This window comes from Piliocolobus tephrosceles, chromosome 4, assembly GCF_002776525.5.
Source record: "Piliocolobus tephrosceles isolate RC106 chromosome 4, ASM277652v3, whole genome shotgun sequence".
NCBI classification, from domain to species: domain Eukaryota; kingdom Metazoa; phylum Chordata; class Mammalia; order Primates; family Cercopithecidae; genus Piliocolobus; species Piliocolobus tephrosceles.
The window spans coordinates 150,810,807-150,828,965 of record NC_045437.1 but is presented as its reverse complement, the minus strand read 5'-3'; the positions used below and the strand labels follow the sequence as shown (position 1 = coordinate 150,828,965).

The 18,159-nt window shown below is 41.9% G+C and overlaps 1 protein-coding gene across 1 annotated transcript in view; it reads right to left on the bottom strand.

Moving 5' to 3' along the window:
- SIL1 (SIL1 nucleotide exchange factor) overlaps positions 1-18,159 on the bottom strand; it is a 237,537-nt gene that overhangs the window by 55,546 nt on the left and 163,832 nt on the right. Inside the window, exons 6-7 of the mRNA XM_023195311.2 lie at positions 15,887-16,078; positions 10,299-10,420 (exon numbers count right to left, since the gene is read on the bottom strand). Of these exons, the coding sequence (XP_023051079.1) occupies positions 10,299-10,420; positions 15,887-16,078 (314 nt within the window). The remainder of the gene's footprint in view (positions 1-10,298; positions 10,421-15,886; positions 16,079-18,159) is intronic.

Genomic DNA, 18,159 nt, shown 5'->3' with positions numbered 1-18,159 from the left:
AAAAAATAAAGAAAAACTGCCATTTGTGACAACACAAATAAAGCTAGAGGACATTATGTTAAGTGACATAAGCCAGGCATAGAAAGATAAGTACTGCATAATCTCGCACATATGTGGAATCTAAAATAATTTACCTCATAAAAGTAGAGTAGAATGGTAGTTACCAAGGGCTGGGGTGGTTGCTGGGGCAGGGGAGTATTGAGATGTTGGTCAAAGGATACAAAATTTCAGATGGGCAGGAGGATCAAGTCCAAGAGATCTATCATATAGCATGGTGACTGCAGTTAATAACAATACACTGTATTCCTAAAAAATGCTGAGGGAGGGATGTTAAGTGCTCTCACCACAAAAATGATAACTGTGAGCAAGATTAGTCATTCCAGAATGTATATATATTTTATATACATGTTTTACAAAATAAATACATATAATTTTATCTGCCAAGGAAAAAAAAATTATTTCAATTTAAAAGAAGTTAATTTTTCATCATTTTCAAATCTGTCCATTGTCACTTTTGATAGCCTATTGTTTTTTGCCCATATTTTTGATGAAATCTTATTTAAGCATATTAAAATAATTACTTTGTATTTTGTTTTCTGTGAATTTTACTACCTATAATTTTTTAAATTTGTATTTATTTTTAAAAACTATTAATAGAGACATATTCTCGCTTTGTCACCCAGGCTGGTCTCAAGCTCTTGGCTTTAAGTGATCTTCCTGCCTCAGCCTCCCAAAGTGCTGTGATTACAAGTGTGAGCCACTGCACCCCATCTAGCTATAGTTTTAAAACTCTGATTATTTGTCTCTGCTGTCTTTAACTCATAGTGCCTTATTTTTCATGTGCTTTGTGATATTTTGGTTGTGAGCTCATGATCGTTGGAAGATTTTTGTTTGTGGGGATGCTCTGAAGCCTGGATGTAAGTTCCTCCAAAGAGGATTTGTTTCTGTATCTACCAGTAACCTGGAAATTCTGTCAATTTCAAACTATGTTTTAAAAAAATGTTTCTCATGGAAATCTTCATGTATATACTAAAATACAGAGAATGGTATAATAATCTCCATGGACTCTGCACTCAGCTTTCAAAATTATGAAGTCATAGCTAGTACTATTTTATCTATACCCCGACTCAGCCACCTACCCACCTCCTCAGATCAAAAAATAAAGCACAATGGAGACATCCTATCTTTGGTTGTTATTGTTGTTTTCTGAGATGGGGTCTCACTCTGTTACCCAGGCTAGAGTGCGATGGCCTGATCATGGCTCACTGCAGCCTCAACCTCCCATGCTCAGGCAGTCCTCCCACCTCAGCCTTCTGAGTAGCTGTGACCACAGAAACACACCACCAGACCCAGCTAAATTAAAATATTTCTTTGTAGAGATGGGGTCTCCTTATGTTGCCCAGGCTGGTCTTGAACTCCTGGGCTCAAGTGATCCTCCCACTTTGGCCTCCCAAAGTGCTTTGATTATCTATCACTATGCTACCCTGAACGTGCCTGATCTCATCTGATCTTGGAGCTAAGCAAGGTTGGGCCTGGTTAGTACTTGGATGGGAGACCAAAGTGCTGGGATTACGGGCACAAGCCACTGTGCCTGGCCTGACATCCTGTCTTTTACCCATAAATTTTTCAGCATGCTTCTTCTCTAAAAACGCTCTTTTTTACAAAAACAAAACAATACCATCTTCACACCAAAAATTTAATATTATCCTTAATATTACCAAATATCAAGTAATTGTTTAAAAGTTCCCAATTATCTCATGATTTTTTCTTTTTTCTTTTTTTGCAGATTGTTGATTTGGTCAAGATCTAAATATATCATAGAGCTCTGGCATGGTGGCTCACACCTGTAATACAAACACTTTGGAAGGCCAAGGTGGGAGGATCACTCAAGCCCAGGAGTTTGAGATCAACCTGGGCAACAAAGTAAGAACCTGTCTCTACAAAACAATAAAAAATAAAAACTAGTCAGGCATGGAGCATATGCCTGTAGTCTCAGCTAGATAGGAGGCTGAGGCAGGAGACTGAGTCTGCAGTGAGCCGTATTTGCACGACCGCACTCTAGGCTTCAGTGATACAGCAAGATCCTGTCTCAAAAAATAAAACAAAAAATACACATATTGTAACTATAATTGGTTGATATTCACCTTAAATATCTTTTAATTTATGGTTTCATCCCATCTCTTTATTTTTTTCTCTTGTATCTTATTTTGTGAAAAATCCAGTAGTTTGCCCACTCTACAGTTTTCCACAGTCTGGTCTTTGCTGATTGCAAGTCTATTGTATCATTGAACGTTTCACCTGTCCACAATATTTCCCTTAAATTGGAAGTCAGATCTAGAAGTATATTCAAATTCAGATTAGATTTTCTACCAAGATTGCTTCCTATGTGGGGTTATACTGTTTTCAGAAGGCATGTCAGACTCAGTTTCCTTAGGAAACAGACTGAAGATCCGCGGGCATATTTCTCCCTTTCACTCAAAGCCAAGTTGCCCTAATAATTCCTTTTGAGTGGAAGATTTTCACTTTTCTAATTATTTCATGGCCCCTAAGCTTTGTCTCTTGTCCCCTAAATTATGATTCCTGTTGAAACCAAGAGCTCACAGCCACTAGGGAATAGCAAATGTTCCCAGGTCAGCTGTCAGTTTCAGTGTTTTGTATCTCTTAGGATTTGAGCTTTCCATTACATTTGCTTTAGAATTTCTCTCACTTTCTTACAGGGCTGCCACATAAAGAATATGACATTATTAAATTCCCCTGCAGTTACATATAGCAGTGGCTCTACAGTTTATTGGTTGAATTAAGCATTTAAAGAAATGTTTAAATATTTAATACAATATCTTCAGGTATTTGAACTAAGAGAATTTCTTGGGAAACATGCCATGTGATTGATTGAGAAGTCTCCTAGTGCTGTTTTGCTTTGTTTCATCACTCACTATTTAAATTTTAATTACAAAAATAATACATACTCACTGGAAGAAAAATCAAACAAAATCGAAGCATAGAAAAAATTTAAAGACTCCTTGCTCTTGGTGGCTTGCTTTCTCCCACCAATTTTTGGTGACTTCAATTTTTGTGTTAGACCATTTATGTTCAAAGCAGCCACATGAAACTTACCCACTATAAGGTGCTGTGAGCACTACAGATTTGAGTACCAGTTCCCATGCTCAAGAAGCCTTCAATTTTGTTGGGGAAATAGATGAAAGAACTGGCTTACAACAGAGAAGCAGATGTTTTAAAGAGTCAGTTTTCCCAGCACTTTGGGAGGCCAAGGCGGGTGGATCACTTGAGGTCGGGAGTTCAAGACCAGCCTGACAAACATGAAGAAACCCCATCTCTATTAAAAATACAAAATTAGCCAGGAGTGGTGGCACGCGCCTGTAATCCCAGCTACTCGGGAGGCTGAGGCAAGAGAATCACTTGGACCCAGGAGGCAGAGGTTGCAGTGAGCCAAGGTCGCGCCATTGCCCTCCAGCCAAGGCCACAAGAGTGAAACTTCGTCTCCAAAAAAAAAAAAAGAGTCAGTTTAGGGGTCCAACAACAAATGCTAATAAAGATGAAGATAAAACAAAGAACTTTGTGTGCTGAGAGTTACGTAGGGAAGAAATTAAGAAGGTGAGAGTACTGAAAAAATCTGAAGGCAGCCACATAGAGGATGTGGACAAGGCAGGGCACATCATCACAAAGACAAATTCAACCGAAATGCTAAAGGGACAAGTGTATTGTGCAAAGTGGTGCCTCCCTCCCCAGAATGAAGGCTTAGTTTCTGTAGTACTCAGGATAGCTGGTCAGAGTCAGAGGTCATTTTCCATTTGTTGTTATTTGCCATTTGAAAAAAGTAATCGGACTTTGAATGTAGCTTAAGAGAGCTATGACTATCCAATTTCCTAGGCCAATCTCAGTTAATATGCTAGTCAGTTTATCAGATGCAAAAGGCTTGAGCACCACTCCTGTCGCTATAAGAGTGTGGAAAAATTAGCTACTAGAGACAAGAGGTCAGACAAGTCCTAGGGGTCACATTTGAACTTCTATTCAAACATTGGCATCTCCAGTGTGTGACCTCATCCCAATCTCCAACCTTCTATTTTCTGAGCTTTCAGCCAGTGGGGCTATACACTCATTTCCATGGCCTTAGATTTTAAAGGGTCAAGGTGTGGTATGTGAATCATCCATGATTACATCATTAATAATAAAAACAGCACTGTCCACTCAGCCTCCAATGTTCTCTGAAAAACAATTCATTTCCAAGGTATCAATTTATTCCTTTGTTTTTCATGGATTCATTCAATAATTATTTCCTGAGCATCCACCCAATACTAGGTCCTATGCTATACATTAGAGAGATAGCAGGATAAAGATAAAAAAGGGATCTTATCCCCTAAGTACTATCTAACAAGGGATATTAACAATAAACAGGTAACTAACCAGATATATAAGTGCAAATTGAGGTGAATGCTATGAAGATCAAGAAGATTTTTTTTTTAATTTAAAAGATCTGAGAGGGATTTTGGAAATATCCAAATGAATTCATATCAATATGAATATATGTTCAGTTGAAAGTAATGGAATCATGATTCACATTGATTTTAAAAAACAAAGACATTTCATTACCTCTCATAAGAAAAATCTGGAAGTAGATGGTTCCAAAATCATGAAAGTGGCTAAACTACATCATAAATAACCCAGTTTCCTCCTCCTGTCTTTCCCCTCTATTATCCTCCTCAGCATGTTGGCTTTTTGTTCGTGTGCTTCTTACCTCACTGGTCCAAGGCAGCTGCTGCAGCTCCAAGACAGCTGCAGTTAAGGCAGGAAGAAGTGGGTGGGGTCTCCTTACTATCTTATTGTAAGGACAAAATCCTTCCCAGAGGCTTCCAAGCAAATATCGCTTTACGTCTCATTGGTCAGAACTGGGTCACATGGCCATCTCTAAACTAACACACATTCATAGAGAATGGGATTTCCAGGCTTGCTTTAGACCATCCATGGTTCATTTCCTAGAACTGGAGAAGGGAACCTTTTGCCTGAACATATTGCTGCCCTCACATTATCGAGGTTCCTTAGTAGATGAAAAAGGGGGAGGCCAGGCACACTGACACACACCTGTAATCCCAGCCACTCAGAAAGCTGGGGCAAGAAGACTGCTTGAGCCCAGGAGTTTGAGTTGAAGTACTCTATGTTCACACCTGTGAAGAGCCCCTGCACTCCAGCCTGGGCAACACAATGAGACCCTGTCTCTAAAAACCTTAAAAACCAGAAAAATGGGGAATGACTGTCTAGTAGACAACAATAGTAGAAATTAAAATTCACAGGACTTGTTCACCAAGTTAATGAGAAAGTGAAACAGGAAGTAGACTCAAATATCACTCAAAAGTTTCAAGCTTGGAGAACTACAATAATCACAATGCCAAGAACAGATAAAAAGAGAATGTAGGAGGAAAAATCTAGTTTGTGAGACAATAATGAGTTCCACTTTCTTGAGTTTGAGATGCGATGAGACAGTGTGGTAGAAATGTAGGAGAAGACCACAGGAAAAAGGCTGGACTTAAATGTAGACACTGGAGTCATCCACAGTGACGTTGGATTTGAAATCACAGGAATAGATAGGACCAATTATGGGAGTAAATGAAAAGAGAGAAGGAGGACAAGGCTGGAGGAATCTTTGTGAATAGCTACAATTATTAACAGAAGATAGTTAAGATGATGACGTTGCCAAAAAAGGAAAAGGGGAATGAGTGATTAATTACAGTCATCCCCAAACCAAAGGACTATAATGACATGGCAGCCAAGAGGTAAAGTTCCCTAAGGAAAGCAGCAGCCAACATTTTGACTACCACAAAGATGCCAATGATGACAAAGTACTCTTGAAAAATTTCAGGGATGGTACGGACAGAAACCAGATTGTAGGAATAGTAGTTTCAAGTACATTAATTTAATGCTCATGTGCATTCATTTGTATTCCTTTCTGTCTACTCTTTTTTTTTTTTTTTCCGACAGGGCCCCACTTGGTCACCTAGGTTGAAGTACAATGGTATGATCATGGCTCACTGCAGCCTTGACTTTCCAAGTTCAAGCAATCCTCCCACCTCAGCCTCCCGAGCAGAATAGCTGGGACCACAGGCACACGTTACCATGCCCAGCTAATTTTTGTATTTTTTGTAGAGACGAGGTTTCACCATGTTGCCCAGGTTGGTCTTGAACCCTGGCTCAAGCAATCCACCTGCCTCGGCCTCCCAAAGTGCTGGGATTATGGGCGTAAGCCATCGCACCCAGGTCCAAATAGTTAAAATTAATTGGTAAATGCTCAGCAGGAAGAGTACAACTGAGGAAATTAAGAGAGTCAACAAAGCATGAGATGAGAGGAGACAAGGCTGGGGGAGGGGAACACATTCATTTTATAAAGGGATATATATAACCCAAAATCTGCCAAGGAGGTTCCAAGGAAGATGCTAAGGATAAAGGGGGAAGAACAGAATCCTGTTCTGGGGATCCATTGTAAGACTACATAATCTCACTATGACCAATGGCACATGTACATCCTTTTTTGTGCTGGGTTCAGTTCCATGACATCCTGCAAACTGTGGAAAGTTCAAAAGTCCTACAAACATGAATGCTTATAAGCCCATGTAATTGCATGATAATTCATACATGTGCAGATGAGAATATGGGCTATTAAAGAAGGATATAGGACTCCAAAGGTGACTGAGGCAGGGGCATGAGAACAGTAAAGCCAGTGTTACATGAGGCAGGCATACTAGTTACTTGATAGTTTAATTCCTGACAGCTACAAGGTAAAAGAGATATATAGGCAGCTAAGAGGAAAACAAAAGCAGGCGGCCAGTTTGCTAAAAACCAAAACCAGATTACAGAAGGCTGCCTGGCCTCTAAATTTCACTAAGCCTTTTCGAGACTCCCCTTATACAGAAACACAAATGACTTGTCTGGAACTCCAGAGACTCCTGGTAGGTCAGACTGCAGACAGACACACACAAGTGCCACCATGAGATTAAATCAGGTCACAGAAAGGCCAATGAAAGTACTTTACTTGAAGAAGGAGAAAGCAGGTTTGAGACAAAAGAAAAACCATGAAAAGATGAAGCTGCTAAAAGCACCAGCACCCCTACCCCTGCGTACTTTATTATGTAAGAGCTTGACCGCCTTATATGTGTGCAACAAACAGAGGAAAATGAACGTGTGTGACCCATATATAAATGTGAGTAATATTTAAATAAACTTTATTTCAGTGACCATGTAACATTTAGGAGTCATGTCAGTTACATTTACATGAACTCTCTCTTCTTGATCTCGGAATAATTGCTTCATGTTTAACACCAGGAAATAGATCTCTTCATCCACACAAATGTATATGGAAACCTTATCAAGCAATTAACCCAAGCAGGCAAATAAATACCCTCAATGAAGCAGCAGATTAGCAATAAGAGACCGGACACAGTGGCTCATGCCTGTAAGCCCAGTACTTTGGGAGGCCAACACAGACAGATTGCTTGAGCCCAGGAGTTTGAGACTCGCCTGGACAACATGGTGAAACCTTGTCTCTACAAAAATTATAAAAATTAGCCAGGTGTGGTGCCACATACCTGTAGTCCCAGCTACAGAGGTGGCTGAGGTGGAAGGATCACCTGAGCCCAGGAGGCGGAGGTTGCAGTGAGCCGAGATCGGGCCACTGTACTCCAGCCTGAGCGAAAGAATGAGACCTTGCCTCAAAAAAAAAAAAAAAAAAAAGATTAGCACCAAGAGATACATGGTAGAATATAAGCATCTTAACAGAAGAGAAAATGAGGAGGATAAAAGTTTTTATTGTAGAAAGAAAAGAAATAAGAATTTCTATAGCAGAAACTCATAGTATAAAGGACACATGCTGATGAGGGGGATGATGTTGATACCACCTTGTCATTGACAGGTGCTTTACAACCATTTTCACAAGTCATTGTATATTATTTGACACTCACTCAACTTTATGAAATGCAGAGAACACCTATTAATGTTCCCTGTTAACAAAAGAAAAAGGTGAGGCTTAGAAAGGTTGCCCATGGGCATAGGAAATGGCAGAAACTAAACTTGAAACTAGATTGACTGTAGGTCCAGTGGTCTGCCTAATCCTCCTAAATACCCAAACATCTGGACTGACTGAGCAGTATTCTTGCCCATCAGCAGAAAACTAGAAAGAGTATCTTCCAGATACTGTCCCCAGTGCTGGGACTCCATGATTCCAGAGTGCTCACTACCCCCTGAACACCCTCTTGATAAACAGCAAGCTCATCCCATCACCGTGTTGTGTGTTTGTGCACATGTGTGGCAGGTGTATATACACCTGTATACTAGAAGCGGTTAGAGAGATGCAGAGCCAATACTTAAGACATGAAGAGTAAATGATGAATATGAGACTAGAGTACTGAAACCTACCTCTCCGTATAGAAATATCCTTACCTTGCATCAGGTTCCGCTTTGCAGAAAACATTGACATTTCCATGGTGTTTGGGAGCCTGCTGTTGGCTTCCAAAAGCTCTGGCTCCATACCTTGCTGTCACGGTAACAGCCCTCCAGTGAGCCATCAAAAACCCAGCTAGAACATTCTGAATACAGCAGTTTGCTTGCCACCAAAACACTAAATTGCAATATTTTATATTTATCTCTATTTAAATTTTAGTTGATGCTGCATAAATGTTAACATGGTCTTAAGCTAATACAATCACAGAAAAGTCTTAATAACATCACACATTGGCACAGTCCCTTGGTGAGTTACGGGTCTGCAAAGCAGGCTCAACGCATGTTTCTCAAGTCACTTAATTAGTCCCCTTTAACTAGGATGTGACATGAAAATGCGACACAGTTTCCCCTCAAGAAATGTATTTCCAGAAGCAATGGCAAGGGACGTATAGGATAATTTGTTAATATTAAAGGTAGAATAAAAGTACTCGGGAATAAGGCAAAGATTTCCAAAAAGGGTCTGGAGAGAGGTTAATAATGTTGGATTTAGTTCTTTTCTGGCCTGAGAAGTAAAAAGTGAGCTTTAGTAAGTTCTCAAGCCTCTAAAGTCTTATAAGGCTAAGACCCTGGATTTCCTGGACTTCCTCATGACTGAAACTGCAGCTACTAACATTAAATATGCAGATTTTCCATCTTTCCAGTGGCTGCATAGGAGGAGATTTCCCTGGGCTTCCTGGGAGACTCTGAGTCTGGGAGGTGAGACCAAGCGAGGTGGAGTTGCCCTGGAGGCCAGAGCTTTGACTGTCAACACCACCAACACAGGGGCCCGAGCTTGAAGATCCAGGCAGAGTGGTGATAAGAGAAACAAAGTCCGGCAGTGCCTCTCCTCATGGAACAACTCCTCCAGCTTTCCCAGCTCTGCCCTTCAACTTACTAAGAAAATATGCTGAATTTCTGTCAGAGTGAGAGAGCATCAGACTGAGATTCTGATTTAAAAAACAAGCACAGATAAAGCACAAAGGAAATCTTTTAGAAACAAAGCCTACAATGGTAAATATGTTCAGAATAGCTTTTCTCCTGTAACATCGTGACCTGCATCTAAGCATCTAATAGCCTCCACCCATGCCCTTGCAGCAAGAATCGGAATATTTGTTCCTGTTTTAAAGGCACAAATGGTCCTAAGAGCTGATTTTCAAAACTGGGAGGAACAATAGCTCCAACAGCCAGTTGCAGCATGCAGACATCTTGACCTTTGCAGGCGGTGTAGAATGATGTGGTACCTACATATCTTTTGGCATCTACTCTTTTGAGATGCTACCTCCCCACTCCTCTTGCCTTATCAGTCCTCCATCACAAGCCAGACTAACTGAAATTCTCAACAATTCCCAACCTAGAGAGTGCGATAACCGAACTGCATGTACATGGGTTCCAGACAACTAGCGCAAGACACATTCCTTCCTGAAAGCACCCCCTTGTTCAGGCTCATCATTTATCATCACTAGATGTAGCTTTACTGCCAAAAGATCTACTCTATCTACTCTGGTTTATCCCCCTCCCTCTCTACTATTTATAGTTGATCTAACTTTTTATGAGCTTTGAATAAAACAGAGAACGTGACCTAAGATGTGTTATTAAATGTCCATATACATAAGATAGGGGAACAGAGAGTAACAGATGGTGACAACATGGGTAAAAATTCCTATCCACTTGGAATAAGGGCAGAATCAAATTTTACTCTAGTTTCATTGAGATTACACTGAAATGTCAGTAGAAACAGGCACATTCAAGTGTACCCTTCTTCCAAGCAGATCAGGCCAAGCAATTCTGGCCAATGGGATGTCCATTACACTGCTCACCTGGAAAAGGCAGCCCCCAGCACAAACGCAGCATATTCCTTCACGAGGGGCTCTGTGCTGTTCAGCCCATTGATCACCACTTGAAGACCACCAAAGGAAAGCAGGTCCTGCGCATTGTCCATCTGCAACAGAGCCACTGCTTAGTACAGCATAGCCATCAGGGAAAGGAAAGCTCTTCTTAAGACCCTTTCTTTTGGTGACTATTCAAAAACAAATTAAAAACCCATGGAAAAAGCAATAACGGCCTTTTTGACTAAGAAAAGTTTGTAAAAACCAATTTTTTAATACTGTTAAATTTGAGAACTCCTAATTCATCTAACATGATTGATGAGCACCTGCGTGGGAATCAGCGGAAATGACACCTAGCTATTGCTTATGCCAAACATGTCCTGGAAAATTCTAATATTGTAATGAGTCATAAAGCTTACTCCTAATGTACAAGCTGTTAACACAAAGAATCTGGCGTCATCAGCACCACTAAACGGTGCCATGCTTCCTGTTGATGTCCAATCCCAATGGGGACAGTGAAGGCAGATTTTTTAAGCTGATTTTAAATTAGAAGCTAGGGACTAGAAAAAGAGTCCTGCTGTTGGGAGGGGGGTTGCTGTAAGAGTGCTGGGGAGGGGAATGACAAAAGTACCTTTCTCTTGCATCTCAGGTTGACTGTATCTGAAGACATTCATGATAAAATATACAAGAAAATCACTCTCCCAAAGGCTTCACCTAAGCCTGTGCTACTGGCTAGTGGCTATGTATCAGATAGTGCAGAACATTTCTATCATTACATAAAGTTCCATTCAGCAGCACTGGTCTAGGCTATCATTTAAGCACCAAATCCCCAAGTCCAGATTCTCTCTTTTACTCTATAGGGGATCTCATTACCCACAGTTTATTAGTACCTAGAACAAGACGACTCGCTTTCCTCAGAAAGGTCACTGGATCCTGTTTCTACATGTACCCGCTACAGTCTCCCTTGAATATATCTTTGTTGCCACAAAGGCTGCATCTTGCCCACATGCTAATCCCACTCTATCAATCATGAGGAAAATTCAGGAAGCTGAAGCCCAACAACAGTGGCTGCTACCCATTTTTCTCCTCCAGATTCCACAGGGCCCCTTCCCAACCGCGTCATTGCCTCTCTGAACTAGGAGAGGACTCCGACAGGGAAATCAAGTGTGAGGATTGGTATTTGACTCTGCTAGTGTTTTGTGGTGGCCTAGCCTGTTGTTGCCACTTGAAAGATCGTTCATACACATTTGGATGGAATCTCCATGAGACCACGGGTTTTGTCTGTCTGTCCACGCTTGTAGCTCCAGGGACTAGGATGGTGCTGAGCACACGGTTAGGTGCTCAATGAATAACTGTTGCATTGATGAGTATGAATTTGATCAGAAAAGAATGTTCCTGAAATAATGCTCCAGTGTGAATAAAAAGGCAATCTGAGGTATCTGTGCCAACAAAACGAATGGGCCTCTGGTACCACAGACATGGTAAACCAGGTTGTGAAGTAAGCATGAAGTCTGCCCTGCCATATGGCCCCAGGCCATGGACATTTTTCTGCCCCAAACTGTTCTTATCAACAGGAATAAATGGTTGAGCCACAGCCCAGCTAACTAGGGAGACTCGGGGCTGCGTGTTTTGCTGACATAAGCACATTCCTTCCTTCCTTCCCCACATGCTCTGATTTTACAATATAAGAATTCACTGCCTATTATTTGGTTGTCCTTCCTCTGGGTTTTCTGGATACAAAACTATGGCTCAGAATCCTGTCATACCATGCCTGGAATGGCCACTTATCAAAGCTGGTATGAGTTCCTAGCGGAGCAGCTGCCACTCGGCCAGCTCCAAAGCAACACAGCCCAGAGTCACGGACCTTCTGTTCTAGAGTCAGTTTATCTATTATTACTACAATGATAATTCAGCATGATAGAAATGCCGACATTTATACAAGCACTTCAGCCTTTTGAGGATGTTTTCTCATGATTTATTTCACTAACAGTGAGGAAGAAACGATTCATTCTGCCCAGGGCACATCAAAAGCTGGACCCTCCCTGGTGACATACAGGAGAAACCATGACCACAGCCCCGGTCCACAGCGCCCCATCTGGGTCTGGGGCCAAAACTGTTCTCAGGCTGCCTTCGGGGTGGGGTGGGACAGGCAGAGATGAAGAGGAGGAGGGAGTGCAGGAGGGAACTATGTCAACACCCTGGAGGAAAGGAAAGAAGCAGGGCACTGATAAGATGATGAGAGAATAGGAAACAGCGAAGGGGAGAAATGGTGGCACATAGCTGAGGAGACACGTGGGAGAAGGCAAATATACTGCCCCAGGTAGATGGGGTGGATGGAGGCTGCTCCTCATAAATAACTCACCATCTGTTTTCCACACACAAGGTTTTGCTTTTTACATATCCTGTTTAATAATTCAAATATGGCTGTGAGGAAGCCTGGCAGACCTGGTTTGGGTCCTTGGAGCCTACAGCTCCTCAAACCACCATTCAGTGAGTCTAGAATGAGAAGGGACTGGGGAAGTTCCTGGCTAGGAAAGTGCCATCTTCCTTAAAGCTAGTACTACATCACCCCAAGCCCCCATCACAACCAGGACTCGGACCGAGTTGTGTCCTACTTAATCCCCCAGTGAAACCACAGCTTAACACTGCTGCGTGGCAGCTTGATGCACCAGCCCTTCCAATCAAAATACCAATGATCCAGAACATTTCTCTGCCAAAAGACAAATTTGGCTTCTGCCAGGGACTGATTTTGGGATGACCTTAGGATGGGTCTGGTGAGGTGGCCTGTGAAAGCAGAATGGGGATGTCACCTTAGGGAAGACACTGCCAAGTGACAAAGGGCCTACAAGGGAAAACAAAAAACTTTGTTGGGGCAATGCTAGCCCAAGCCTCCTGTGGACTCACGCCCTTCCAGGTATGTATGATAAGCTCTCTGGTCATTTTGGTGTTTCATGTGCAAGAGCCCATAGTGACCTGATACCTAAAGATTCATCCCAATATGTTAAGATGAGAAAAAATAGAAGCTATCAACATCAAAGGAGGACAGAGTTGGCAAATAACCCCTTGTATCCTTAATCCTTTAAATATCTCTAATGGAAAAACTGTTGGAGTTTTTGGTTTTTACCCTGGAGAGTAAGACTGGAAAGGGGAAAGAGAACCAAGGTTTATTTTTTTTCTCTAAGAGGATCAGAGTCCTGCTATTTGAGGCCTGAGAAAGAGTTATGAGCAGAGAAAGAAGATGAAGAAGCTGCCCCATAATTCCTGCGGACACAGTGCATACTCATCCTCTTTCACCAGATGCTGGCAAAATCCTAAAGGAAGAAAGCATGTGTTTTAGCCCAGTTTATAGAGAACAAGGGCGCTGTCGTGCATGAGAGGACATTGAGGATCTATGTCTTGACAAGGATCTCAAACAAGCCTTTGATTATGATTACACAGCCTCCTGGGCCACTGTTGTCCCTAGTCTGGATTACTGCAATAGCCTCCTATACGGTCTCTGCTTCTACCAAGACCCCCACCTGCAGTCTAATTCTCAACACGGCAGCTGGAGGAATCCTTTTAAAAGTAAGTCACATCACGTCATTCTTCTGCTCAATATCCTTCAATAATATCCAAGTTCACTTTTTTCCATGGCCTACAGGCCCTCTATATTCTTCCTCCCATTGTCTTTCTGAGCTCCATCTACTTCTCCTCTGCCCACTCTCAGCTCCAGCTGATTCAAACACACTAGGCATGTTCCCACCACCCGGCTCCTGCACTTGCTGTTAATCCAGCCAGAGATGCCCCTTCTCAATGCTGCCAGTTCCGATCTCACCGCAGTTTTTATATTTCTACAATATTTATCACCTACATATTACTTATAATTACTTCTTTCTTATGTCTGTCTATCTGCTTCTGCTAGAAGGTTAAGCCCTAATTTTGTTCACAGACGTATCTCAAGTGCCTAGAACAGTGCCCGGGAGTTAGCAGACACTTTATTTATTTATTGAATAAATCAGTGGCTTTTATTGGCTCCTCGTTAGCTCCACCTTTTGAGCTTAATTCAAAAGGTATCAGTTGCCTTTGAGAAACAGAGTGGCCAAAAGTTTTAGAGCACAGAGTTTAGTTAGGGTCAGACAGAGCTTACTGCAAATTCCAGCTCTACCACTCACTAGGCTGGATGATCTTGAGCAATTACATAATCTCTCTGTGCCTCATTTTCCTTGGTTACAAAATGGGATTAATAGTGGTACGTACTCATAGGGAAGCCATGGAAGTCAATGAATTAATGTGTACAGAGCACCTGAAGCAGTGCCTGGTATGTAATAACACTCAACAAATATTAGTTATTATAAGTCTGATCAGTTGCTTCCCTGCTTCAAACTCTTCAATGGTTTTTAGGATCAAGGCTAAAATCATAAAGAGCATGGTACCTCCAACCTCACCTCTCCAACCCCCAAACCTTCCTACTTCATCTGTGTTCCCCTCCAGGCCACTGTGCTCCAGTCACTCCAATCTTTTCCAGGCCCTCAATCTCACCAAGCTCTTCCCTGCCCTAGAATCTCTGCACATGTTGTTTCCTCTAGCTGGAATGCTCCAATCTAAGGGTTGGCAAACTTTTTCTAAAGGGCCTGGTAGTAAATATTTTTGACTTTGTGAGCCATATGGTTTCTGTCACAACTACTCAATTCTGCCATTGTAGCATAAAAACAGCAATAAACAATGCATGAACAAATAGGGGTCACTGTGCCCCAATAAAAGTTTATTTAGGAAAGGAGGGCCAGATTTGACCTACGGGCAGTAGTTTGCCATCTCCTGCTCTAGTACCCCCTCTTCACCCAGCCAACCCCAATCATCCTATAACACTCGGCCTAAATGTCACATCCTCTGAGAAGCCTCCTTTATTGTCCATGACTAGGCTCTAAGACATCACCCTCTGGAGCCCTCATTACAATCTTAAATTATCTCATTATTTAATTAATTTGTTCAATTGTTCATTATTCAGTTACTTCCTCTTCCAGGCTATACGCTACATAACAAGGACTATGTCTATTTTATCTCTGCGGTACCCTCAGAGGTACTAAAGAAGGTAACACTCCATATGAAAAAGAGGTTGGCTGGCCAGGCACGGTGGCTCATGCCTATAATCCCAGCATTTGGGAGGACAAGGTGGGTAGATCACTTGAGGTTAGGAGTTCAAGATCAGCCTGGTCAACATAGTGAAACCCTGTCTCTATCAAAAATACAAAAAATTAGCTGGCCATGGTGGTGCATGCCTGTAATCCCAGTTGCTTGGAAGGCTGAGGCAGGAGAATAGCTTGAACCCAGGAGGTGGAGGTTGCAGTGAGCCGAGATCGTGCCACTGCACTCCAGGCTGGGCGACCGAGTGAGACTCCGACTCAGACAAAAAAAGAAAAAGAGGTTGGCTCTAGCCTCTAAGACTGTATCTTACTACAAAAGACAATAAGCCTAGATTAAAAATAGTCTGTGCTCTGCGAGAGAACTAAAGATGCTGATGCTATTTTCTTAGGGCTTAGGGAGGGGGGGATTTATTTTTGGAGCTGTTAAAAGTCTGACTTACGGATGAAGAAATACAGTACCTGATGGACATAATATTCAAGATCAAAGAGCGCAGCAATCTTCTCTTCCAAACTGGAGCTGGAACTATTGAACTTGTTGATCAGCCGTACCATGATCTGCATGTCAGTCTCAATGACAACATTCAGCTCATTAAAGTCTTTCTTCAGTTCCTCAATGGGGCGGAAGAGCCGCTTTACCTCAGCCTGCCTTGCCTAAGGAGAGCAGCAAAGAGATGATTAAAATGGTTGGAGACATCTCCCCAAGATGTCTGTGGTCTACCATGGATGCCCATCCCCAAAAAACTGCTGCTCCAAGACTCACAGTCTTCGCTAATCTACGCTATCAAAAATACTAATACTTTCTAAGATGCCCAGAGAAGAGAGCCCTCAAAGTCTACCTATATAGGCCTCTGCTCTAAAAACACACTCAAGATGTTCCAAGGTTCACTTATTCAAGTCCGATTTCCAATGTTCAGGAAGAATAGAAAGGCTTCTTGTCACAACCACTGAGTTAAGGGGAAGTAATGCAAGTTCATCTTCAACCCCAAACCACACATGAAACAAGCTGAGACCTAAGGTAGAATAACCCACACCCTGCTTCTCCACTTTTCACAAACATAGACTATCTTGGCCTTGCCCTACCCAACCCAACAACATTTTAGGGAAACTTGGACATAGAAAACTATGGGTAAGAGCTGTCAGAGCAGGAGCAATTTGCTGATGAAAATTAAATCACTGTCATTACTGTCAACCTAACCACAGGTGTACAATTTGTTCAACTGTTTGATATGGCTAAATTACTATATGTACTATACTCGAATCTCGAACAATTTTCTCTCAATCCCTCCCCACCCCACTCACATATAAAAATTTTAAAATGAAGTTACATTAGAGGTGAACAAAAGACTTTACTTAAATATTTTATACATGTGATACTGTTTTCTTCCCAATTTGAGAGGATAGTGCCTATAAAGAGAGTCTGAAAAGTCACGGTGGTTTATGTATCTGTCTTCCAAGAAAAATTAAAAGGCACAGATATTTATAAAAAGCCGGATGATGAACAGCTGTCAGCTCCAAATTGCTCATCTATTACCTATGGGTTTTTCTCCCCAGTTATAAGCACTCCATAGAAACACCAACCAAAGAAATGAATCAGCCTCTCTTAAAAAAGACCAAGCTCCTAGCGGAGCAATCACATCCATGGGGCACCACATCCTGATTCTCTGGGCTAAAACAACATGAGATGCTCTCCCTGCACCCAGCTAGAGGTCTCTGGATGGCTGCCAAAGCCAAGCAAAGAGGTCTGGGAAGGCTGAGTCACTTTCTAGAGCTGTGAGATGATAGGCAAGTGAGCACAATAAGAAACTAGTGACATCTGTCTCACAAAAACTATGTGTGCCTGACTCTCAAGAAGGCCTTAAAAAAAAATGTTTTGGCCAGGCACAGTGGCTCATGCCTGTAATCCCAGCACTTTGGTAGGCTGAGGCAGGCACACCATGAGGTCAGGAGTTCCAGACCAGCCTGACCAATATTGTAAAACCCCATCTCTATTAAAAATACAAAACTTAGCTGGGCATAGTGGTGCGCACCTGTAATCCCAGCTACTCAGGAGGCTGAGGCAGGAGAATCGCTTGAACCCAGGAGGTGGAGGCTGCAGTGAGCCGAGATTGCGCCACTGCACTCCAGCCTGAGCGACAGAGCGAGACTCCATCTCAAAAAAACAAAACAAAACAAACAAACAAAAAAAACCTTTTACTTTGAAATAATTATAAATTCTCAGGAAATAACAAAAATAGTACAGAGAGTGTCATGTACCCTTCGTCCAGCTTCCCTCAATGTTAACATTTTACATAAGGATATTACAATGTCAAAATCAAGAAAAGGACACAGATACCATACTGTTAACTAAACACCTTGTTCGGATTTTGCCAGTTTTTACATGTACTCATTTACATGTATGTGTGTGTGTGTATCATTCTATGTAATTTCACCTGAGATGTAGACTTGTATAACTACCAGAACAATCATGCTAGAGAACTGTCCCACCACAATCACATAATCTACTATGTGCTACTCCTTTATAGCTATACTTTATCCTCCCATTCTATTCTCTTATGTCCCTGTGCCCTGATTGTCACTAATTTGTTCTCTATCTTTGTAATTCTGGCATTTAAAAAATGTTATATATACCGTGGCTCATGCCTGTAATCCCAGAACATTGGGAGGCCAAGGCAGGTGGACAACTTGAGCTCAGGCGTTCCAGACCAGCCTGGGCAATACATGAGACTCCATCT